The 25145-nt window shown below is 40.4% G+C and overlaps 1 protein-coding gene across 1 annotated transcript in view; it reads left to right on the top strand.

The window, feature by feature from the left end:
- STK11 (serine/threonine kinase 11) overlaps window positions 1-16215 on the top strand; it is a 135309-nt gene extending 119094 nt beyond the window's left edge. Inside the window, exons 8-9 of the mRNA XM_044671722.1 lie at window positions 12685-12878; window positions 16085-16215. Coding sequence (XP_044527657.1) covers window positions 12685-12878; window positions 16085-16215 — 325 coding nt within the window. The remainder of the gene's footprint in view (window positions 1-12684; window positions 12879-16084) is intronic.
- The last annotated feature ends 8930 nt before the right edge of the window (window positions 16216-25145 follow it).

The raw sequence follows: 25145 nt of genomic DNA on the forward strand, positions 1-25145 counted from the left end.
CAGTTCCAGATCTATCATCTTTGCCCTTTTCTTTTTGCCTCTTAGATCTGATTTCCGTGTTTTGGCCCAAAGGAGGTAGAGGGGTTAGGGGAGGGGAGTTATACCCTTGAATACTTGACCCTTTAACCTGCTCACATCCTATGCTCTTTGGTAAATGAGTTTTGTTTATCACCTTGGGGTAGGTCCTGCTGAGAGAGCAGCTGGAAAGCAGTTGCTGAAGTTACGATGATGGAGGATTTACCTCCTAACAGCTGAGGCTAATGGTGGTAGGAGTGACAAAGGGCCAGAGGAAGGGTGAACAGTAGCCTTTGTTTGATCTTACTTATAATCCAGGAACTCATAGTCTTTGCTTAGGAAGACCATGAAGGGAGAGCATGTTGGGGGATAAGGAGTTGGGGTAAAAGTGCTGTTCAGGGTCTCTGTGTGTAGCCAGGTTAGTTCAGTTAACCTGGAACTATGAACTAAGACAAAACCTTAGTCGATTCACAGAGAGCTAGGAACCTCCATTATTTATTAAGGGTTCAGTCTTGTACATAGCTAAAGGTCTGCTTTCTGCAAGATTGCTAGATTAATATTCCTTGTCTCACTTGGAAGTACCAGGGGCTCTAAGAATTCTGTAGCTGCTTCTTTAGTGAGTTTCTTTGCTATAGAGTAGGAGCAAGTATGACTTGAAAGGAATAGGGAAGTTCTGATGTTAAAAAGAATAAGGGTTTGATTTATAATAATTGTATGAGCTGCCAGATGAAAAGTGCTCATTAAATGCTGATTTCTCTTGCCATTCCTGCCTCTCTGGCAAGATTTCATTTCTTGTCATCTGGAAGGTTTTTCAGTTCCTATGACTCTTTGAACAAAGATACCCTATGGTTTTGTTGAGCCACCAGTCTGACTGGGTGCTATTTCGTTTAATTGCCTCTATGGAGTAGTAGGAATTCTGGGGCCTGTGTGCAATGCCTTCCTACCCACCATTATATGGTCTTATTTTCTATTTCTTTCTGCCTGCCCAGTTAAGGGTTAACTTTAGTATAATCACTTTAATACTTTCTGGAAAATGTAGTGAGGGATAAGTGTAGTCAAGAGACAGAGGATTCTAATCTATCTACTAGAGATACATGAAAATCATTTTCTAATCTGAGCTTTAGTTTCTCTGTTTGTAAAATGAGGATTTTGATCTATTTAGATGATGCAAGAGCCCTTCCAGCTCTGACTTTCTATGTTCTAATGGCCCACTGAACATTGACTGTGTTTTAAGGGACCTTCTACCAATAACATTCTGAAATTTCTTCCTAACTTATTTGCCTCTACATCTTGCTGCAAAGCCTTGTGATAGGTGAGGGCTTGAAGGTTAAGATAGCTCTCTTTCCTGTATAATATGACTACTTTTTTTGAAAGTGAAATTCATCTGAGTATTCTTTGGAGCATTCCTTTTCCTCCTTCATTCTCCCTCACCTGCTGTTCAAGTCCTTTTGACAACTACTCTTCAAATCCCACCAGTCCTGATTGCAGTGTATTTTGTGTAAGCTTTGACTTTAGCAGTGTTCACAATTGAAAACTTAGGAGATAGAATATTATCATTTTGTCACTGTGTGACTTCTTTAAAACACTTTTAGCAAGATAACAAATACAAGCTCTGGGGCAGAAAATGATTGCCTTCTGAGGACTGATGTAAAAATCCTCTTCCTTCCCAGCACCCTACAATGACTTTGGTAGAGAAGGGCTATGACTTAACTTATAAACTTTGGATTCTGGCTAACCTGATGGAAATGGCATAAGGGAACTTTGCCTCCTCCAGAGCTCAGCTTTCCTATGGAACCACTAACAAGCCTGTGTCTGGTCTCCAAGAAGCTAATGGCCCTCATAGGCAAAAAAAAATAAACTACTTGAAATATCTACCCTGTGCTGTTCAGAGGCTATCTTGCATTGAGGGCTGGTGGTTGAGAATAGACAAACTCTAACTGGCCATTTTTTCCTGATTCACTTGAGTGAATGCTAATGGACTGTCTCCATTTTGAGTGAACCACGGGCCTCGTTTCTATGGTACCTGTCACCATGGTATCCAGCAAGGTACCATGGTTTCTAGGTGAGCTGATAAGCCAGGCTGTTAAGCAGAAAGGCAAATACAGAAGGAAACAGGCTATGTTCCCTTTTTCCTCTCCAGAGACCTGCCTGGGAAGGGTAGGAGAGTTGATTTGTTCAGAGAAGATTCCCTGAGGATAGGTCATGGGGATGCACATTATATCAACTCCCTCTTTGCCCCCCAAATCCTAAGCCTCTAAGAAGCTTTCTCCTAACACTGAGTTCACAGTTTGGTTTAGGTCACTGGCACTTTAGGCCAGCACCAAGCTTCCCAGTAAATAACAATATAGATGCCAAGCATTTGAATCTCCTCTTTTGGTCTTGAGAATATCCCTCCTACTGGCCTCTTTATAGTTAATTTAATCCCCCTCTCAGTCAGTGCCATCTTCATTAACATAAATACATATGGAAATATTTGAGCTCTCCCAGAAGAGGACTTGAATGAATGGTTTCAGCAGCCCAGATGGCTCTGTACAGGCCTATGATTAACTGGCCTGCTTAAATCAGACAAGAGGGTAAGCCAGAGAAATGGGGTCAGCTCCTGTGGCCTAGGTTCCTTGCCCTTTACTGATTCCCTGGCTAATACCCTGGGAGTCTTTCCAAAAGTCCCCTTCATTCCTGTAAACAGCTTCACTCACTACTTCTAAAAAGAAAGAAATGGCATGAAGTTTTTAAAAGGAAAAAAAATTCTGCTTTTCCTCTTTTTTAGGGCTTCAGGGCCAGGTGAATTGCACAGATACTAATTTGAAATTGCTATTTTCAAAGCCTTTTCCTTTCAATAACTAGGAATTAAGTGCAGGGATTATTATCCCCATTTTACAAATATAGAAACTGAGACTCAGAAGGAAATTGGAAGTATGCTATAATGGAAAGAGTATTAGATTTGGATTTAGAGGACTCATGTTCAAATCCTGGCTCTCCTGGTACTCTCTCACCTTGATAAGTCAGTAAAGCCCTTTGGACCTTAGTGTCATATTTGCATCTTTAAGGTGAAGGTCTTTGTCCTGGGTTCAGATGTGGCCTCTGACTAGCTCTGGTCAAGTCACTTAACTTCAATTGGCTAACCTTTGCAGCTCTTCTGTCTTAGAACTGATACTAAGACAGAAGGTAAGGGTTTAAAAAAAATAAGATGAGACGTTGGACTAGTCCATCTCTAAGATCCCTTTCTGCTCTATAAGGATGGTCCTTGTCCATAGTCACCCTCTATCAGAGCTAGAACGGAAACCCAGGTCTTCTAATGAGCGTTACAAATAAGGGTGGAAGTACTTTGAACTACCAGTGTCATAGGGTGATTGTGAGGAAAGTAAAAGATAGAAAGAAACTACTTATTAGAATGGAAAGAGCTCTTGACTACAAGTCAAGTAACTTCAGTGCTGGTCCAATTCAGAGGCTAACACAATAAAGTTACATTTCTTCCTCAATAAAATTAAGAAGTTGGACTAGATCAAGATCTTCTCTTTGGTCATCTGATGAAGCCCATGAAACCCTAATGATATTCGTTTGTTTTTATTTCATTAGCTATTTCTCAACTACTTGTAAAAAAATTTTTTAAACAATCATTTTTTAAAATTTTGAGTTCCAAATTCTCTCTCCCAACCTCCCCTCCCTTTTATTTGAGAAAGCAAGCAATTTTATCTTGATTATACATGTGAGGTCATGCAAAACATTTTCATATTAGCCATGTTCCAGAAGAAAACACAAATAAAAAAACAAAATAAAGTTTGAAAATATGCTTCCATATGCATTCAGAGTTCATCAGTTCTCTCTCTGGAGGTAGATAGCATTTTCATCATGGATCCTTTGGAATTTTCTTGGATCAGTGTCTTGATCAAAGTAGCTTAAGTCTTTCATGGTCGATCATTCTTTTTTTTTTAAATCCTTAATATTGATTCTAATGTGGAAGGTTATTGATTGTAAGGCAGAAGGGCAAGGTAATGGGGCTTAAGTGACTTGCCCACGGTCACACAACTAGGAAGTGTCTGAGGTCAGATTTGAACCCAAGACCTCCCATCTCTAGGCCTGGCTCTCAATCCACTGAGCCACCCAGCTGCCCCCTACAGTTGATCATTCTTACAATATTGTTGCTACTGTGTCCAGTATTTCCCTGGTTTTACTTGCTGCACTTTGCATGATGAATTCATGTCAGTCATTGTAGGTTTTTCTGAACCCACAGCCATTGTCATTTCTGTAGCACAATAGTGATCCATCACAATCATATACCACCACTTGATCAACCATTGCCTAATTCAGTGATGGGCAAACTCTGGCCCCCTGAAATGTTTTATCCAACCATGCTACATTATTCCTAATCTGATGAATACAATGAGTAGGATACAATACAATGAAACTTCAAAAGAGTTGCCTTAGAAACAGACTGACAGATGAGCATTTCCTTTCCTTTGGCCCCCTCTTTAAAAAGTTTATCCATTACTGGATTGATAGATCCCCTCAATTTATAATTCTTTGTCACCACAAAAAAAAGGTGCTATAAATATTTTTATATAAATAGGTCATTTCTCCTTTCTAATGATGTTTTGAAATGCATGAGATAAAATATATAGGATTACAAAAGAAGCCAATTATATTAAACAATACGATTATTTTAAAAAAATTTTTTTAATTCACGTAGACTCCAAATTAGGAATCCATATGCTAGACAGTTTCTAAGGTTTCTTTTAGTCAGACATCGTGGATCTCTGATTATAGTAGATGAAATCTGAACTCTGAATCCTGCCAGTGCCCTCGCCTCCTTGATCATTTTTCCAGTACTTGGAAGTTATAACATATATGGAAGGAATGCCAAGCTTCTGCCTTCTTGGAATAGCACAGCAAATCTTGATATTGGAAACAACGATAACCATGTCCGATTGAGTTTCATTGAAACCTTGAATGTAAAAAGAGAAATTCCCACTGGGACTTAAAACAACCCTAGTTACATCATCAGAAAGGTTGGCATTACCCACCATTCCTACAAAAAGAACTTAAATTATGAACGAGAGAAAAAGGTTTTGCTAACTGCTCCTACTCCTTGGGACATATAGGTACAGGTTGATAGGAAAGGGAAATGGCATTTATGCTGGGGGGAGGATACTCAACAAGTTGGCAAGCAATAATAGTCACTAATTATATTTATATAATGTTTTAAAACGTGGGGAGCATTTTACTTATGTTATGTGATAATGCCACCTATCTGTGAAAAAAGTGTTGTTATTATTCCCATTTCACAGACAAGGAAACCGAGCCTTGGGTTAAATGAGTTACTGAGGACTACATAGCTAATAATATCTGAGGGCTGGATATGAACCCAGGTTTTCTTGCCTCCAAGACCAGCAGTCTGACACACCATCTTTATTATTTCATTCTGAAGTGAATGGAGAGCAGCCACAGGAGGGTTGGACTTAAAGGCCAACCCTCCTGTGGCTGCTCTCCATTCACTTATAAAACCGTATTAGAGAAGTTAGAAAAAAATGAAGAGTTATAGGGGAAAGATAGCTTAGTTTTGGACATGTTGGGGTTAAGATGTCTAAGGATCCTTCAGTTCAAGATGGCTATTAAGCTGTTGGAGAAGAAAAGTTAGGACTAGATATATAGATCTGAGAATCATCTGCATAGAAATGATAATTGAACACTTGGAAGCTAATGAGATCACCAAGTAAAGTAGTATATAGGGAGAAGAGAAAAGAGATGAAAATTAGAGCCTTGGTGGATAATATAAATCACTATTAGCAAGTGAGTCTTGAATGAAGATATTGCAGAGGAGACTTAAAGATGAGAGGAGAAATAGGAGAAACAAACCTTGAACATATAGGTCATGAAACATTTATTAAGCACCTTCTATGTGCCAGGTGTTATGCCAAACACTAGGACTACAAAAAGAGGCAAAAGAGAGTCCCTTCCCTCAAGGAGCTTCTAGTCTAATAGGAGAGAAAAACAAACAAATACTTGGATAAACAAGTTATAGACAATAAAGAGGCAAGACATTGGAATTAAGCAGGGTTGGGAAAGGTAAGACTTTAGCTGAGCTTTAAAGGAAACTGGGGAAGGCAGAAGGCAGAGATAAAGAGGGAAGAGTATTCTAGACATGAAGGGCTGGCTGTCCCCAATGAAAATACTTGGTTCCAGGAGATAGAATGTCTTGTTTATGGTAAAGCCAGGAGGCCAGAGTCACTAGACCATTGTGGGGAGAAGGGTGGCCCTGGGTGGAAGATGGGGAAAGATTGGAAAGGTAGGAGGAGTATAGGCTTTGAAGAGCTTTGAACACCAAAAGCAAAGGATTCTGTGTAGTTGATCCTGAAAACAAAAGGGAAACATTGAAGTTTATTGAGATGGGGAGGGACATGGTCAGACCTACATTTTAGGATAAGCACTTTGGTGAATGAATGAAAGAAGGATTGAAGTGAAGAGAAATGTCAGATGGGCAGACCCACCAAAAGGCTATTGCAATAATCCAAGCATGACATGATGGAGGACTTGCACTAGAGGAGTGGCAGTGTCAGAAGAGAAAAGGGGGATTGTATTCAAGACATATTACAAAGGTGAAATCTACTGCCTTAAAGTAATAGCTTGAATATGGGGTGTGAGAGAAAGTGAGGAGTCCAGGATGGCTCCTACTTTGCAAGTATGAGGATGGAGCCAGGGCCCTTTATAGTAATAGGAAATTTGGTGGGGAGCAGGATGGAATGGATTTAGGGGGAAAGATAATGAATTCCTTTTGAGCCCTGAATTCAATACATCTATCGGTTTGAGATGTCTGAGAAAGGCAGTTGGAGATCTGAGAAGAACCAGTGTCCAGCTGCAGAGAGTTTAAGAAGGCTAAGGATTGGGAGCGTGGGGAGGGGAGGCTATTAAGATTTGTCAATTAAGAAATTGTTAGTAATTTTGAAGAGATCAGTTCCAATTGAATGATGTCAGAAAGCAGACAATAGAGAGTTAGAAGGAGAAGTATAGGCATGATTGGAAGCATACTTCTCAGATTGAGCCAAGAAAGGGAGTAGAGAGATAGCAGAATCACTAGCAGAAATAAATGGATAAGGGTGCTTTGAGACTGGAGAAGACAGGGGCATGTTTTGAGGCAGTAGAGAAGCAGCCAGGAGATGGAGAGATTAGCCAGAGAGCAAGGCTGGTAGAGAAGGAAATGTGTTGGATAAGAGGAATAGGCTCAGTTGTACAGGTAGAGGGCTTTGCCTTGGCAAGAAGAGTCACCTCTTTGTTAGACAGGTGAAAGAGGAGGTAATGATGGAAGGCATCTCAATGATATCTCCAGAAGAGAGAACATAACAGAGCTGCCTGGAAACAAGTTCCCTCTGAAGGGTTAATTCCCCATTAATTACTTGTGCCAAGGAAAGGCTCATCATTAAGTCCCTTCCCTCCGTTGAGAGGACTTCATACATATTGAAATTCCTCAAACACCTTAATTTCACAGTATTTTAACTTACTCATTTCAAATGACCTATTTCTCTTACTTCAATTCAGCTAGACATGAAAGTAGTTATACACTTTTTCTTGCCATCACCCACAAATTAATGGCTTCCAGGTTCATGAACTCTGAAATTCTCATCACAATCTATTATGATTCCATCACTTTTTCTGCCTTGCAATGAGAAACCCTATTCTTTGTCTATACTGTATCAGTCTCTCAGCCCTACACTTCTTTCCCAGGGCATCAACCCAAAACTATGCATCTTCCTTTCCCCATCTTCACTCCTTGATGAATAAGTTCAACTCTATATGATCTTCTTAAATCCTTTGTCCCATTAAAATTGCTCTCTCCAAAGTTACTGACAAGCTCTTTTTTTAACCCTAACCTTTCCATCTTTAAATCGATACTAAATATTGGTTCCAAGGCAAAAGAATGATAAAGAGGGGCAGTTTGGTGGTTTAGTGGATAGAGAGCCAGGTCTAGAGATGGGAGGTCCTAGGTTCATATCTAGCCTCAGACACTTTTTAGCTATGTGACCCTGGTCAAGTCACTTAATCTCACTGCCTAACTCTTACCACTCTTCTGCCTTGAAACCAATAAAGTATTAATTCTAAGACTGAAGGTAGGATTTTTTCAAAAAGGAGAATGGTAAGGACTAAGCAATTTAGATTAAGTGTCTTGCCCAGGGTCACATAGCGAGGAGTGTCTAAGGCCCAATTTGAACCCAGGTCCTCCCATCTCTAGAACTTGACTCTCTTATCCACTGAACTACCTTACTACACCCTCCATCTATCTTTTTGGATACCTTTAGCCATATAGATGTCTCTAAATATCTTAAACTCAACATGTCCAAAATTATCCTTTCCCCATAATTCTCCCTCTTCCCAATCTTCCATATTGCTTTTAAGGTTTCACCATCTTTCCAGTCTCCTAAATTTATAATCTAGGTTTCACCTTCAACTATTTCCCATAGCTAATCTGTTGCCCAAGACCTTTCAATTTTACCTTTATAATATTTCTCTAGTATATTGCCTTCTTTCTTTTAACACTGACATCATCCTGATCCAGGCTTTCATCACCTTGTGCCTGAAATATTGCAGTAGCCTTTGATTGACCTGCCTACACAAGTTTCTCCCTCTCCATCCTCCACTCTGTTCACAAAGTGATCTTAAGTTGGAGATCTGACCAAGTCATCCTTCCCCAACACACTCACACTCTCTATTTCTATGTTTCTGTCTCCATCTCCCCCTCTCCTTCCCTCCCTCCCACTAAATTCCAGAGGCTCCCTATCATCCCCCAGGATGAAATATTAAATCCTCTGTATGATGTTCAAAGCCCTTTCAAAATATAATATCCTTCCCATCTCTCATAATCTTGCATCCATTGGCATTGGCCTCCTTTGCTGTTCCTTAAACAAAACACTATCTCCTGCCTCCTGACATTTTCCCTGGCTGTCCCTTAGACCTAGACTTCTCTCCTTCCTAATTCCCTTTGATTCTGTTGCCTTTCTTTGGTTGATTATCTCCATTTTATCCTGTATAATTTTGTTTGGACATAGTTATTTGCATATTGTCTCCATTAGATTGTGACCTGCTTTGAGATCAGAGACTATCTTTTGTATTCCTGGCACTTATAAGGTGCTGTGCCTAGCACATAGTAGATGCTTAATAAATGCTTATTGACTGACTGATCACCTATTCAAAATGTTTATTAAGGTAGAGGTTGGGCTAGATGAGCTCTAAATTCCCTTACAGCTCTGAAATTCTGGCTTTTGACTGTCCACTTCTTTCCATTACTTCATATTGTAACTGTAATACAGTGATTCCCAAAGTGGGCGCCACTGCCCCTGGTGGGTGCTGCAGCGATTCAGGGGCGCAGTGATGGCCACAGGTGCATTTATCTTTCCTATTAATTGCTATTAAAATTTTTTAAAATTAATTTCCAGGGGGCTAAGTAATATTTTTTCTGGAAAGGGGGCGGTAGGCCAAAAAAGTTTGGGAACCACTGCTCTAATATATCACTCTGTTCAATATATTTTCATTCCCTGTTAAATCAGCAATTCTGGACAGGCTGGTAGAATAGATGTTGTTATATTATTCTTATTTTATAGAGTTAGGGAACTGAACAATTTGCTGAAACACACAGCTACCAGTGGCCGAGGCTAATAGTAGAAACCAGACTCAGCCTCCACCCAACTCAGAGTCCAGTGTTTTTTGAACATTTTAGACAATTCTAGGAGGCCATAAAATTAGACCCTACAAGATGGAAGTTCTTCTTGTAGCCCTTTGGTTACCAATTGCTAAACCTAAAAGGACAGGTGGAGCAAACATTGGATATTGTAAAGAGATACTTCTCTTTGGCCTTGGGGAGAGACTAACCTGCTCAAAAACCATCAGACTCTTGATCTGATTAAAAATCTATAGTGTTGGGGGCAGCTGGGTAGCTCAGTGGATTGAGAGTCAGGCCTAGAGACAGGAGGTCCTAGGTTCAAATCTGGCCTCAGACACTTCCCAGCTGTATGACCCTGGGCAAGTCACTTGACCCCCACTGCCCACCCTTACCACTCTGCCACCTATGATCCAATACTAAGAAGTTAAGGGTTTAAAAAAAATTTTTTTAAATCTATAGTGTTGGAGGCAGCTGGGTAGCTCAGTGGATTGAGAGCCAGGCCTGGAGATGGGAGGTCCTGTCCTAGGTTCAAATGTGACCTCAGACACTTCCTAGCTATGTGACCCTGGGCAAGTCCCTTCACCCCCATTGCCTACCACTTAACCACTCTTCTGCCTTGGAACTAATACAGGTAAGGGTTTAAAAAAAAAAACTCATAGAGTTCAAATCTTTAGCTGGATAGATGGAAAATCAGAATCACATCACATATGATGGTGTTCAAGTGGTATTCAAGGGGAGGTCAGGAAAGGTCAAGGACAAAGAATAAAATGACTAGCACTGTCCAGTCAGGTGTGACTGTGCAGAAGAAAAAACATTTCACTTAATGGATAGTCAGGCATGACTGCTCAGTTAAAATTCAGAAAATTGCAACAACTCTCCTTTCTATCATGCTTCTCTCTCTCACAATGGTCTTGTGAGAGAGAACATATATGTAGTATTAGTCCTATCTTACATTTTAAAAAGCTCAAATTTAGAGAAGATTAATGATTTGCTTAAGGTGATACAGTTATTAACCACTGAAAGTAGGATTGAAATTTAGGGCCCCTGACCCTGAGTCTCCTTTTCCTATATAGTGTCCATCTTAAAATGATGCACACAGAAAGATCTTGACTCATTCTGTCCTCATTTGTCAGTCAATAAACATTAAGCACCTACTGTACACTAAGAGCTAAGGGTACAAAAAGGCAAAAGACTCTACCCTCAAAGAGCTCACAGTCTAATGGAGGGGGGACCTTAAGTGAACAAATATATATGAAAAAATAACAGAGGGAAAGTACTAGATTAAAAGAGGTTGGACAAGACTTCATGTAGAAGGTGGGATTTTAGTTGGCATTCAGAGGAAACCATGGGGCAGAATATTCCAGCCATGAAGACAGAAAAAATACCCAGAGCTGAGAGTTGGAATTTCTTTCTCATTAAACAGCCAGGAGACTTGTGTCACTGGATCAAATAGCATATAGCATAGAGAAAGATATAAGAAGACTGGAAAGGTTAGACAGGTGGGGGGTGGGGGAGTGGGACCTAGGTTATAGAGCTCTGAATGCCAAATAGAAGATTGTGTATTTGATCCTGGAGATGAATGAGACCTACTGGAGTTTAATGAGTCCAGGGAGTGATATGGTCAGACTTACACTTTAGGGAAAACCACATTGATGGATGAATGGACTAGAGTGGGGAGGGGCTGACCCACCAGCAGACTATTGTAATATCCCAGGCTTCACATGATGAAGGCCTGCACAGAGTGGTTGCCTCATCAGGGAAGAGAAGGAGGCATAAAAGAGAGATATTACAAAGAGGAAGGCAGTGAGATAATAGTAATGACCCCAGATTTCAAGCCTTAGGGAGGATGATATTGCCCTCTACAGCAATAGGGAAAGTGAGAGGAGGGAAGGGTTTAGGGGGAAAGATAGTGAGTTCAGTTTTGGATGTATGGAGTTTAAGAAGTCCACCTGACATCCACTTTGAGAGATTGAAGCCTAGAGGTGAGCAGAGTGTGGGGAATGCTAGGCAGATTTGAGAAGTCAGCATAGAGATGGTAATTACATAGTCTTTTTGACTGCTGGCCTAGTCCTACCTGTCGCATTTCAGTGTTACAAATGTCCACTACAGTGGACAGAGGAAAGTCTTAACAGAAAAACCCAATTAACTGTCTACTAAAATATAGGGAAAAAATTCCTCCTAGTTTTGGGAGTAGAGAGGGACCTGTGATTTCATTGGTACAAGAAACTGTCTGGCCCTGCAACATAAACATTTGGAGAGTTGTTTTAGGCATTCACCCTAATAATAGCTCCCATTTCAAGAAAGCTTTATGGTTTACAAAGGGCTTTCCACACAATAACAGTATGAAATAGATAGTGCCAGTATTATATCTGTTTTACTGATAAAGCTACTAAGTTTCCGAGAGCCTTGCCCATGGTCACACAGCTGGGAAGTATTAATATTAGGGCTCTATCCCAGGTCTATTGGCTCATTTCCCTTGTGCCTTATTCCAGGGTAACCTGGTGGTCCTTTCTCAGTTGCTTAATAGTTATGGCTTAGTGTCTTACTGAGACCCAGCTGCTCCAGAATAGGGAGGCTTGAAGTAAAGTCCCTCTTTTGATGGCTCTTCCCTTCTATTGGTCTGTTCCTATTGAATTTTACTTATAAAATTTCATATAGCTTCAAATGAGACTCTCTACAAATTAAGATGTTTTAAGAGTGATCCATGTTAACTAAGGAACCTCAGTATAGGATCTTAGATTTGTAGAGTAGGTGTAAGGAATCTTATGTGCTTGTGAGCACATGTGCGTGCGCACGCGCGTACACACACACACACACACACACACACACACACACACACACACACACACACACACACACACACACTAAAAGCCAGAATGATAGGAAGAGACAGGAGAGTTGAAAAACCAGCAAAAGCACACAGAGGCAGTCTACACCAGCAACTCTAGAAATGGCTGATTAGATGGGGGTAATGGCTACTCCACCAATTTTACCAGAATTGATTATTTCTTGGGCTCTTGCAGCTGGTTTCGTAAGAAACACCCCCAGGCAGAGGCCCTGGTCCCCATTCCTCCCAGCCCGGAAACCAAGGACAGGTGGCGAAGTATGACTGTGGTGCCTTATCTGGAGGATCTGCATGGCTACAATGAGGAAGAGGACGATGACCTCTTCGACATTGAGGATGACATCATCTATACTCAGGATTTTACTGTACCAGGTAAGTTGGACATTGGGAAGAAGGCTCCAAAATCAGTCCAGGAAGAGCATTGGGAAGGATTTCAGAATGGAAACTGTGTTGTAACATGAAGAGCACTTGATTTGGAGTTAGACAGCTCACTGGGTTCCACTCCTCATTGCTATTTCCCAGCTGTGTAACCTTGGGCAAAGTGTTTAAGCTCTCTCTGTGCTTGGGATTCCTAGTCTTATGAAATTGGAATAACAGGTTCTGTATACCTTTCTACCAAGGCTCTATCTACTGAGGCACAAATGAGATAATAGAGGTAAAGTATTTTATAAACAGTAAGCACAATATCAATATGCTTGGCTGTTTATTATCACTAATACCATTTTTAAGGGTCATTCCTCTTAGCTGGTATAATAGGTAGTCACCCCCTGCTTTTGTAGTTGCCCAGGGTGAGGCAACTCTTCTGGTTAGTAGCTGATAGACTGAGTCTTTAGGCCTCCATCTCATGAACATTCCTGTTTCAGGCACAAGATACCTTCAGGCCAGATGGGTCATGCTGTACTCTTGCCCCACTTAGTTCCCCTAACAGCCAATACAGTCAGAGAAGACCTTTGTCTAAGAGGGGTTTGCCAGGCATTGTTGACTCCTAAGGGATCCAGTTGTTCGGTACACTTCATTCCTCAGCCAGTTTTGTTAGCCTGACTTGGGCATGAAGCCAAGTTTGCCTTCACTGTGCTGAGAGCACCTGCCATGTTCATGAGAAATTGTAATTATCTTTTTAGTCATCTGGGTAGTTGTCTGGTTGGCTTTTAGTCAAGCTCTGCTTTAGTTTTTGTAGTATTTCCTCTCAAGACATTTTCTCACCACTTTTCATAAAAATATACACATACATTCATATTCATGTGTGCACATACAGGCAAGCAAGCAAATCTTCCCCTCTGCTCATTTGAATTCTCTCTGATAGGCAAGGATCATAGGATCATGGGGAAGATGGGAATGAACTAATATGTCAGAAGACTGCTAACTTATCAGCTGCCTTACCCAGAACTGATCATTCATAGATAACTAACCTTACTCTAGAACTGTTTCCTTACAACTAGTCATTTCCCTCCCTCAGTAATAAATAGTGAAGAAGAATTTGCAGCTCTAGAAAAACCATCCCAAGAGTTTCTTTTTGGAATTTAATCAATATTTTTCTTCCTTCTTAGTCCCACAGATTTGGGGGAATTCTTGAAAATAGGGCGCTGAGCTACTTTGTAGTAGTTTGACTTTCCCAAACCCAGATGCTATTTCTAGACAAAAAGAGGGCACAGTGTCAATTTCTGGATAGTTCCACCCAGGAAGTCCCTGTGACTGAAAGGAGAGGAGAGGGAGAGGCCCAGTAGCCCAGTGAGAGCACTTTCTTCCTCCCCTTTGTGGGGAGGAATATGGTACTCAGTTGGGGAGGGTGGGGCAGGGCCCAACACTCTTGTCTCTAAAAGGTTTGCCATCACTGATCTAGTTCGACCCTTTTATTTTGGAAATAAGAAACTGAGGCCCAGGGAAATTAAGTGATTTACCTGAGATCACTCAGCTAATGTGCCTATTCAGTAGGTCCTGTGACTCCTCACTCACAAAGTACTTAATAAACCTTAAAAAGCAATAGTTATGCTTGCTAACACTCTCTAGGGCTCAGTAATTGTTATCTACTGGTTCTATTGCCACTCCTGAATTATGACCTTCAAGAATTTCTAGGATCAGAGAATTCAGCACCTTTTGCCCAATGTGATGCTGAAATTCTGACCTTTCATGGTAGTCACACCACCCGTCCCTGGGCTAGACCCAGAGCCTTGCTCATCTCCTTCCCAAAGCTTGTACTTCACCAACCTGACCTACAAATACCCAAGGCCACTTCATAATATATTAGTAATTCTCTACAATATTTCAAGGGTCTCTATATTTATCGCAGGGAATACAGAAACCCTTGAAATATTGTATTATCAACACAGATTACAGTTCTCTATAATTAAGGAATAGGTTTTTGAGGGTTATAGTAAAAAAATTACTCTGAGGACAGCCTGCTGACGTTCTGTATTTAGGCAGAAGACATCATTCAGCTTAGTTGTCGTCGTGATAACTGTGTCCTGAATTTTCTAGAGGCTTAGTTAGAGTCGTCTTCTGATGGCTCACCAAAGTATGGAGTACAACCTAGGTTCTAGAAGAGCACATAAGCTTTGTCATATCCTACCCATTATGAACTTAGCAACAGACCATGTTGGTCATTGAAGAGGCTGATCATGGGAGAGTTGCCCCGCCCCCCCAAAGCAATGACTGGTCATAGGGATTCATGGAACCAGCTCACCAAGCATCAGACTTTGCCTTGGCAGGGAGAATGTCCATACTGAAGAAATAAATTGAGTCTTTTAAAGTCTTCTCAGATTTCAATTAGACTACAGTTTTGCTCTGCAGCAAAAAACTCAGTTCTTTTCCTCAAATTGTTCTCTGGATCTTTATAGAGTAAGATCTGGTATGCCTGGGTAAGACCTTGGTGTCTTTGTGACTCAGCAGTATGGATACTGACATACTTTTAAACTTAAAAGCTAGAATTCTGCCTCTCTGAGAAACACAGTGGTGTTCTTGGTTTCCAGTGCTGTTGATGAAGAAAATGCATGGAGTTCTAAGCTGGTAGATGGGGAAATGGGCATTAAATTAAATATTTTTTAAAAAGAGGAAAGATAGGAAAAATCCTTCATTATGGATAAAAAATGGAGCATAACCATTTGAAGTTTGGATAAGATGACTACAAACTGATTGCTATTTTAGGTAGCTCATTGTAATTGGTAGGGAGACTCGATAGTGAGAAATAGGTTTAAACCTTCCCCAAGGGGTCATTCAAATCCATTTAATACCTTTCTCTGGCTAAAAGCTGAATTATACAAACCACCTGCTTTCCCTCTCTTCCTGCTCCTGCAGGAGTATATCCTCCTTCCTGAAACACTAGAAAAGAATACTACTATAAACAGGTGGATTGGAGCCAAAGCCCATAGGATCCTGAAAGCTCAGGATAGGAGCACAGAGAAGTGGAAAGATGATTAAGTCTCATCTTTCCCCCTTTACCTCCTGTTCATCAGAAGCCACAGGTAACAGCCTGAAGCAGATGGCCCCAGGGGTCTTGGCTCAGGGCCCATCATGCCACTGCCTGGCAAAACCATTTCCTTTCTAACCAACCTGTCCTGTTTGCTTCCCTGTGCATTTCCTAGGTGACGAGGAGACCTCTGAGACAGGGCTTAGAGAGGCGAGAACAGAACAGAAGAGTGAACAATCAGAATTTTCTCGAGAGGAAGCTCAGCCACCAGACGACAGTCTAATGAGAGAGGAGGCAAAGGCTTAGCATAGTTGCACAAGCTACCGTGGAAGCCCTGTAGTTGGGGAGAGCAGCTTGTGCCGTGTGGTCAGCCCGGGGTTCGAGTGTCACCGAGCAAGCGGAACGTCTATGGGTGGGGAAAGGTCTTCTGTTCTATTGACCCCCATCTGCCAACTGATATAAGGGTTTCTTTCCATAGTGACACCACTTTTTCTTTTCAAATTTTGTTGGGTATCTTTTTTGTTTTTGTTTTAAATAGACCAGTCAGTTACTCAAGTAAGCATGCTGGCCAGGTTAATTGACCAGATGCCAGAAGCTTCTCAAAAAGCACTTCAGGCAATAGGTTGAAAGCCTACAGTTGTTCTTTTTCTTTTTCTTCTTACTATCCCTAGTCCCTCTTTAAGATAAGTTTATGGTTGCTACAGTCTGAGGACAGTGCTATTTTTGTTGACAGTCAATATTTCAATGTTTTTAGGAATGGACTAGGAACAGCATTCCCCATAATGCCAGGGAGGAAGACAAATGAGAGCTTCACTTTAGGGTGCTTGGATTTTGTTCTTTTTAACAAAGAAGAAAATTGCCTGAGTGATACCATCCCAGCCAGAGTCAAGCTTCCCAGAGCTGGCCATTTCCCCACAATGCTGACATCCACTCTGAGTTTGGCTTCTTATTCCCTTTCCCACCTTACCATGGACTCCTATGATCTGGGCTATTTACAGTGTTTATTACAGCTATTTATAGCAATATTTACATTATATGTTCCAGGCCCCCTGGAAAGCTGTCCTCTACTTCAACATTAAGAGTTTATGGGGGTGGTGGGGGTTCTGTAATGGTTTCTTCAATTCAGTATTATAAAAAGTATAGACCATTCTGTGTCTGGAGACGAATGATTGGCACATCCACCCTTAAGACTCCAGAGATCAAGCTCATTAGGTAGGTGCCACATTGCCTCCTTAGAGTTTAAGTTACAACTAAACCCTTAAGAAACAGACAAAAACAGGGACAACACTCATGGCCCCAGTCACTGTTCTTGATATTTCTTCACTCTCTAATAGTCTTTTAGGTTGGTGGCCCCTCTCTCTCCATTTTTGCAACTGTCGTGACCCTAGACTCTGGACTAGTTGCTTTTTCCACATCTTTAGCCTAACTCTAGACAGAGATACCTTTACTTTACCTAACCTGAGTCAAAGGTTATACTTTTATGAAAGATTTTCCAGGTAACCCAAGTTTGGATTTTGATTGATGCTGCTTACTAGCTAGGCAACCTTGGGTTAGGCCCTTCCTTTTTCTGGACCTCTGTTTCCAGGCTTTTCCTTCTCATTCTTAATGCTGTATTTTAGTAGCGAAGTGAAGGAAAACAGAGAAAATACAACTTGAAAATACAGAAGTTGTGAGATAACAGTCAATTCTGCTATAGCTTATGTTTCAGAAATGTGAATTTGTTCCAACATGGTTAATATAGTAAGGAAAATTTCAAGTAGCACACAAGTTTCGAATTTATTTCTACATGATTTCTTCAACAGAAAACAATGAGAATACAGAAAATGCCATTTCACAATAACTCATGAGCCCTTCCCACATCTATAGGCAAACTTTAGGTCTTTTCCAGGGTAGAAAATACCATCTTGTATGTTTGCTGGTGCAATTGGAGCTGTGTATCGAGAAAGTTGGTCTGCACCATTCCTACCTACTTCCACCTGGAGGCCCTCAGTCTGCCACTTAGTTGTGCAACTAGAGGGGCATCATAGCCCAAGACTGCAGACTGGGCCATTGTTTGTTGTAGTATTGAAGGATTTCTTCCCCTTTAACATGTCTGAAACTGTGCTACTGAATCTTTATTAGGTTCCTATCTTTGTTTTTAATGTATCATCGATGTAGCTTTTTTTGAGCTTTGTGACCCTAAATCTCATCTCACCCCATATGCATTATGGTTTTATTGTTCGATTTTGCATAATACAGTATTACAGCAGAACTGACTGTATATCTGTGAACTAGTAGCAGATGGCCAGCGTCACTTCTTGCTCTGACTTGGGTCCTTCCCCCTTTCCATCCAAATACCATTTGAAGTCTTAGCATTTCTCCAAAGGTAGTGTTATGCTTCCCTGTGTCATAGAATCTCAAAGCTAGAAAGGACTTGAGAGATCATCTAGTACAACCTAGACAAGACAACCCTCAAAGTCCTACAGTAGTAACTCCTGATGGATCTGTCATGTAAAAAAGCAGTAGGGGAGGAGGCAGTTGACTGGCTCAGTGGACTGAGAGCCAGCTGTAGAGAGGAAAGAGGTCTTGGGTTCAGATATGACCTCAAATACTTTCTATCTGTGTAACCTGAACAAGTCATTTAACTAGCCCTTACTGCCCTTCTGCCTTGGAACAGTATTGGTTCTAAGATGGCAGATAAAGGTTTAGAAAGAAAGAAAAGCAGCAGGGGGATATATAGACATAGATAGAGACTATAGGAAGGTGTGGTCCTTTCACAGAAAGCTGACAACCCAGACCAGTGGCACACAGAATCTACTCAGGCTTTTTTCTTTCCCTATCCCCTCAAAAGAAGTTTTCTTATTATGTGATTGTTTTTTCTCTGCTCTAGATTTGTGAAAAACAAGACTGAGGCGCGAGGGTATTGATTGAAAGAGCAAAACAGAAATTCCACAGGAAGGAGGGGCAGGCATATAGGAAATGGAAAGAATGTTTGGAACCCCTAAGTATCATTTTCATGCTGCCTTTCCCACTCTCACCCCCCTTACACAGGGATGAGAGGAGAAAAAAATTAAAGGCATTTTTTAGCTTTTATGCTCTTCTGCAAACTTGATAAAACCAAGAGACACCATGTTATAAGGGAAAGATTTGGAGTTAGAACCTTGGTTCCAGTTGCCCATGGAACCTCTATCTTCTCTGTATCTACTCTTTCCCCTGCTTCTCCCTTCCTGAGCTTTTGGGGAATGGGGTGGGGAAAGAAAGAAACCCAATTCTTTAATCTGGATATTCTTCCTCTCTGCCCACCATTTCCTACTGTGATAACCAAAACCCCTCAGAGGTGAACAAGACCAGAGGAGATGAACCAGTTGAGGTGTCAAATTTGTAAGTCTACAAGCATTTAGCTCTCGCCATATGCCAGATACTGGGCTAAATGCAAGAGGCACAAAGAAAGGCAAAAACACAGTCACTGCCTTCGAAGAGCACTCATCCTGATGAAAGGAGCAGCATACAAACAGTTAAGCTCTCCCTGGCTTCCCACAGGAAATCACTTTTCCCTTCTGGCTTTAGCATGAGGAGCAAAGATGCCTTTCTGGATCTAAATCCCGAGATCCTGGGCAGCTTGGTTCTCCAACTCTCAGTGGTTTCCAGACTAATCATTTGGAGTTATCATCATCATCATCATCATCATCATCATCATCATCATCATCATCATTTCTCTTCACAATTTCACAAACTCTCCTCCCCAAAGGAAAAGAATAAAAATCAAAAATCAGAACACCAGTGTTGCTCTATAATGAGATTAGTATGGAAACTATCTGGTTAATCTGGGCCTCCTACTTTAGTTTCAAGGTCTTATCCTCAGCTTTGTAGGGTTAGAAAACTCAGTTTTGTCTGGTCATGTGGTTAAAAAAAAATCCAATAAATCAGTCCTCCCCTACCCCCAGCCAGTTTGAAAGATTGATTTGTTAAGTGTGACACCTATTTGCTGACTCAGGAAGTGAATGTGACAGGAGTCTTCCTTGGTGATGATGCTCCTGGTGATAATGTTCCTGGTGAGCAACTTCTAGCCATATCACAGTTTGGGAAACCAAATAGTAGATCCAAGGGTTGTTTGACTACAAACTCGGAACAAAGGTTTGAGCACATGTAAGGGATTTTCCATCTCTCTGAAGCAACCTCTACACTTAACATGATCACTAAATCTAGTGTTAGGGAGCTTGGATTTGATTCCTGGCCCTGATATTTACCCTGTGGGAACTTGAGCAAATCATCTCTTTTGGGCAATATTTTCCCCATCTTTAAAGTGGGTTTCAAGAACTCAGTGACCAGTGAGGTTCTAGTTTTAAATGTTATGATTCTCTGCTCTAAATTTTACATTTGTCCACAGCATATTGTAGGATAAGTTCTTTGGAGGAAGATTAATTAGATAGCTTATCTTTCCCTGGAATAGAAGCTTTTGGCTTCCATTACAAAATTCTTCTTTTCCTAGTTTTAGATCTTTTCCCTAATTTCTTTGGCCATTCATGCTTGTCCATGTTGCTTTGGGGCTTGGAATCCTCTGTCTACTAACTCCTTTAGATATTCTAATCTGACTAGATCCCATCTAAAACAACCTGTACTGAGTTGGTGGCAATGATGATATGCCCTTTGGTTCAAGTCCCTTAGCTCCCTAACTGTATTACATTTGGAAGCTTATCAGCTGCCAGTTAGAAGGGCAGAAAGGGGAAAACAGTGTGGGAGGAGAAAATCCTTGATACTATAAAATTTTTAAAAAAGCAGTGTGCTACAGTGGAAACAGTCCCAATGACGTTGGAAAACCTCTGTTTTAATTAGGCAGGACACAATTAAAGCAACTCTGAGGTTTTACTTCACACCTAGCAAATTTGGCAAAGATGACAAAAAACAGAAATAGTCAGTGTTGGAGCGTTGTAGGAAGTCAGGCACACTAATACATGGTTGGTGGAATTAGGAATTGGTCCAACAATTTTGAATCATGTGAAGAATGTCATTTCCTAATTTTCTCTTTTGCCCAATATCTTCAAGCCATTCTAAAGTCCATGTTGCTTTGGTTTTTGAAACCCTTTATCCACTGATTTTATTTAAATTTTAACCCTGTGATCTAGAGATGGCATTGCTGGGAACATGCCCATTGTAACAAAATGCTCAGAGTAACACATTTTGTGATAGCCACAAAACTGTTAAAGAACAGGTGTCTTTCTTTTGAAGAAAGACTGAACAAATTCTGATATTTTAATGTAGTGGAATAATTAAATTAATCAGATAGCATTTATTAAGCATCTATTATGTGCTAGAAATTGTTTGAGTGCTGAGGCAGTAAATTAAAAAAAAAAAACAGTGTCTGCTCTCAAGGAGCTCATAGTCCAGTGGAAGTGACAAGTATGAGGAACTGGAGAACCATGGAATGATGTTTGTGAAATCATATAGGATAAAAGTAGAATCAGAAAATTTATTTACACAGTGGTTCCCACAACATAAATGGAAAATCACTGAAAGCTGTACACTATATTTAATGACTACTTCTGGCCCTAAGGAAATATATATCCTCCCTTAACCTGAAGAGGCAGGGAGAGAGCTGTGGGAACATAATGTGGCATATGCTATCTCAATGTGTTTTGTTTACTAAAGTGAAAGGCTCTCCCAATGAGCAAGAGTGTAGAGAACATCCAGAAACTGTGATGTGAAAATAAAAAGCATTAAGAAAATAAGAGAATGGTAATAGAAGAAACACTGGATTTGAAGCTCAAGCACCTGAATTCAGATCTCTGCTATACACCTTCTAGCTTTGGTCAAATTACTAACACTCATGATCTCGTGTAAAATGAGAGGGTTAGTCTAGATCAGTGTTGGAGAACCTTTTAGAGACTAAGTGCCCAAACTGTAACCCTCACACCACATGTGAGCTCTCCCCTTAACCCAGACAGAGTAGGGAGAAAAAACAATCTCATTGGACTGCTGGGCAGAGGGACTGCTGATGTGGAAAAATTGTCCTCCGGTATGATAGAGATGGGGAAGGGAGCAGCCCTGAATGGCACGAATGCCATAGGTTCAATGACATGGTCCTAGATGTTCTACAGTTCTGTCAAATTATAAGTTCTATGATTCTAATTCATTAGCTAATTGCCCATCAAGAAAGCCCCTTAAACAAACAAAAAGATTAATCTTTCCTCCCCCATATAAAAACCCCACAGTTGTTCTCATCCTCAAGGAGTTTACCTTCTAATTCCATTTTCCTCATAAACGAATTGGGATAAATAAATAATGCCTGCCTTGTGAGGATTAAAGGAAATACGAGTGAAGGAACTTTATAAAATATGTGCCAAGAGAACCTAAAATATAAACTGGTCAGGGAGAAACAAAGATGACAATACTTGCTTTTTACTTCACACAGAGTAATCCTCAGCTTTCTGTTTATGCATTATATCTGTGACAGATTTTTTAATACCAGACTGGCTTCCCCCTGCTTCCATCCAGAATTCTTGGGAAATGCTTAGGAAATATAAAATAATTCTATTAGCCCAAGTAAAATACAATTAGGAATGTAAATTCACTTTCCAGCATCCTCTAATGCTTCCTACAGCCCAATAGACATCATTTGCAGAATATCTTTATTACTCCTTTCTTCCCTGAATGCAGGTAATTGAGAGTTGATTATACGAGGAAGTTTGGCATAGAAACACAATCTAAGGACTTAAGAGATCCTCAAATCTAAGTCCTAGCTGACACTAGCAGGCTTCCAACTTCTATTTGAACCATTTAACCACTCTCTTCCTTTCAAAGTGTGGGTTATGAGAGCCAGCATGGTATGTAGGATGCTAGAGTTGGAGTTAATAAGACCTGAGTATAAATCTCATCTCAGATACTTGATAGCTATGTGACCCTAACCTCTGGCCTTATTTTCCTCATCTGTAAAATGAGAAAAGAATACATGGCCTCTACTATCCCAGCTCTAAATCTAATTTTTTTTACCCAGTGCATATTATTAAGCTAACCTCTGCTTCCTGTACCTTCTGTCCATTGTTCCTTTTTCTTTACTCTGGAAACAGGCAGAACAAGCCCCGAGGAAGACATCTAGGACTGAGTACTCAAATTTTTCTAAGACTGATTTGAAGGAACTTGGAATATTTAACATGGAGGAAAAGGAAGCTGCTATAATTGTTGTTTTCAGATATTTGAAGAACTGTCATGATAAAAAGAAATTAGACTTGTTATGGGATAGGACCTAGTAGGCTGAACAACCAAGGTGGGGGGAGGAGGGATGTTTCAAGGAAATAGATAAAGGATCAGTGAAAGGAAAGAGCACCTAACCTTTGGAGCTATCCTATTCAAGCATTAAGTCTTTACTACGTGAATGCACCATGGTAGGCTCTGGAGATACAAATTATAAAAATATAGTCTATTCTTGCCCTGAAGGAGCTTCTGTTCTGTTGGGAAGGCTATAATATGTTCATAAATGCATTGAAATGAAATAAATGCATTGAAATTGAAATGCAAATTTTAAAAGTAATTTTAACAACTTGAGGCTTTGGAAGTGGCACCTAACATGCTATAGAAGGAATGATCCAGGATTCTAAAAGGAAGGAGGGAGTGCTTTCTAGACTTAAGAGAGACCCTATGCAAAATTGTGGAGGCCAGCTTGATGGAAATGGAGAGGGGATGAAGACTACATGGTAGAACTACATGTTGCCTCCTAGAATGTGTATTCTAGGGACAGTGGGAAGCCCCTGGAGATATTTGATCAAGGGAGTGAATATGGTCGGGTATTTTGTTTACAAACAATTGATTTCACCACCGTTGTAGACTAGAGAGAGGAGAAACTGGAAGCATAGAGACTGGGAAGCTATTATAATAGTCTGGGCAGAAAAGGAGAGTCAGAACTTAACTATGAGTCAGTGAAGAGAAGAGGAATAGATTGCATCTCTTGAGTAACTTGTTAGAGGCCTTCTGGAAAAGACCAAAGGGCCATTTGTCTGGAGTGTCTGAATCTCAAATCGGAAGGAAGGGACTCAAGAAATTATCTTTTTGAATAAGAATGATGTCCCTTACAAATGTTATCAGACTTCCACTTGAAAACTTTGAAGTAAAAACCCCATCTCCCAATCTAACACATTCTACTTTTGGATAATTCTCATTTTTCCCTAGCATTCCTAGTTCCTTCATCTAATCCTTCTATGACACAGTTTCAGTTCTCTCAGTATCCTGATTGCCATCTTCTGACATTCTTCAACTTAACTCTTTCCAAAAATGCCATGTCTAAAATGGAACATAATATTCCAGGTGTGACCTAATAACAATGGGATAAAGATGATTACTTCTCTCCTTTTTATGTTTCTTTATATAGTCTAAGATTGTTTTAGCTTTTCTTCGCTGCCAGTTAGCATTATTGATTCATTAAAGTTGAAGTCATCTAAAACTTCCAGCTCTCTATCTGTCCATACTTTGGCTATCCATACCTTTTCTCAGCCCATACCTGTGTATTTGATTATTTCGATACAAATCTAGGATTTTATAATTATTTCTATCAAATTTCACCCCAGATTCAACCCAGAATGTTCTTAATTTTTTTTTAATATTGACATCCTCATGTTGCATATTAACACTTCATACACACACAGAGTTTATTTGGGCATTCATTCACATCATTGATAATAGTACCGAATAAAGCAGCTATAGGCCCCTGAGACTCTCCACTGCAATTTGCCGACAACTCGTTCTCTACTTGGAGAACACACACAGAATCTCAAGAGCTGGAGACCTACCTGTGGAACAGACACACAAAGTGCCAGGCCTGGGGTCTGGAGGACTTGGGTTCAAATCTGGGGCCTCAGACACTTCCTAGCTATATGACCCAGGTCAAGTCACTTGACCCAGTTACCTAGCCCTTGCCATTCTTCTGTCTTAGATTGATACTAAAAAGGTATGGGTTTTCTTTTTTTTTTTTTTTTTTTTTTAATAAAAAAATTTTTAAACCACCGGATTTGAAGTTTTTAAAACCTGGTTTTGTGTAGATCTCTGCCCTTGTCGGATCACATCTAGAGGATAATGTTCAGTTTGGGACGATAGTTTAAAACATTATTAATCTGCAGCTTGTCCAGATGAAAGCAACCATTGATGGACAGAATATCCTAATCCATGTCATGTGAAAATTGACAGAAAGACTTGAGCTTAGAGAAGATAAAATGATAGCTATGTTTACATATTAGAAGTCCTATGGTATAGAAGAAGGAGTAGACTTGTTA

The sequence above is a fragment of the Gracilinanus agilis genome, chromosome 1 (assembly GCF_016433145.1).
Source record: "Gracilinanus agilis isolate LMUSP501 chromosome 1, AgileGrace, whole genome shotgun sequence".
NCBI classification, from domain to species: Eukaryota; Metazoa; Chordata; class Mammalia; order Didelphimorphia; family Didelphidae; genus Gracilinanus; species Gracilinanus agilis.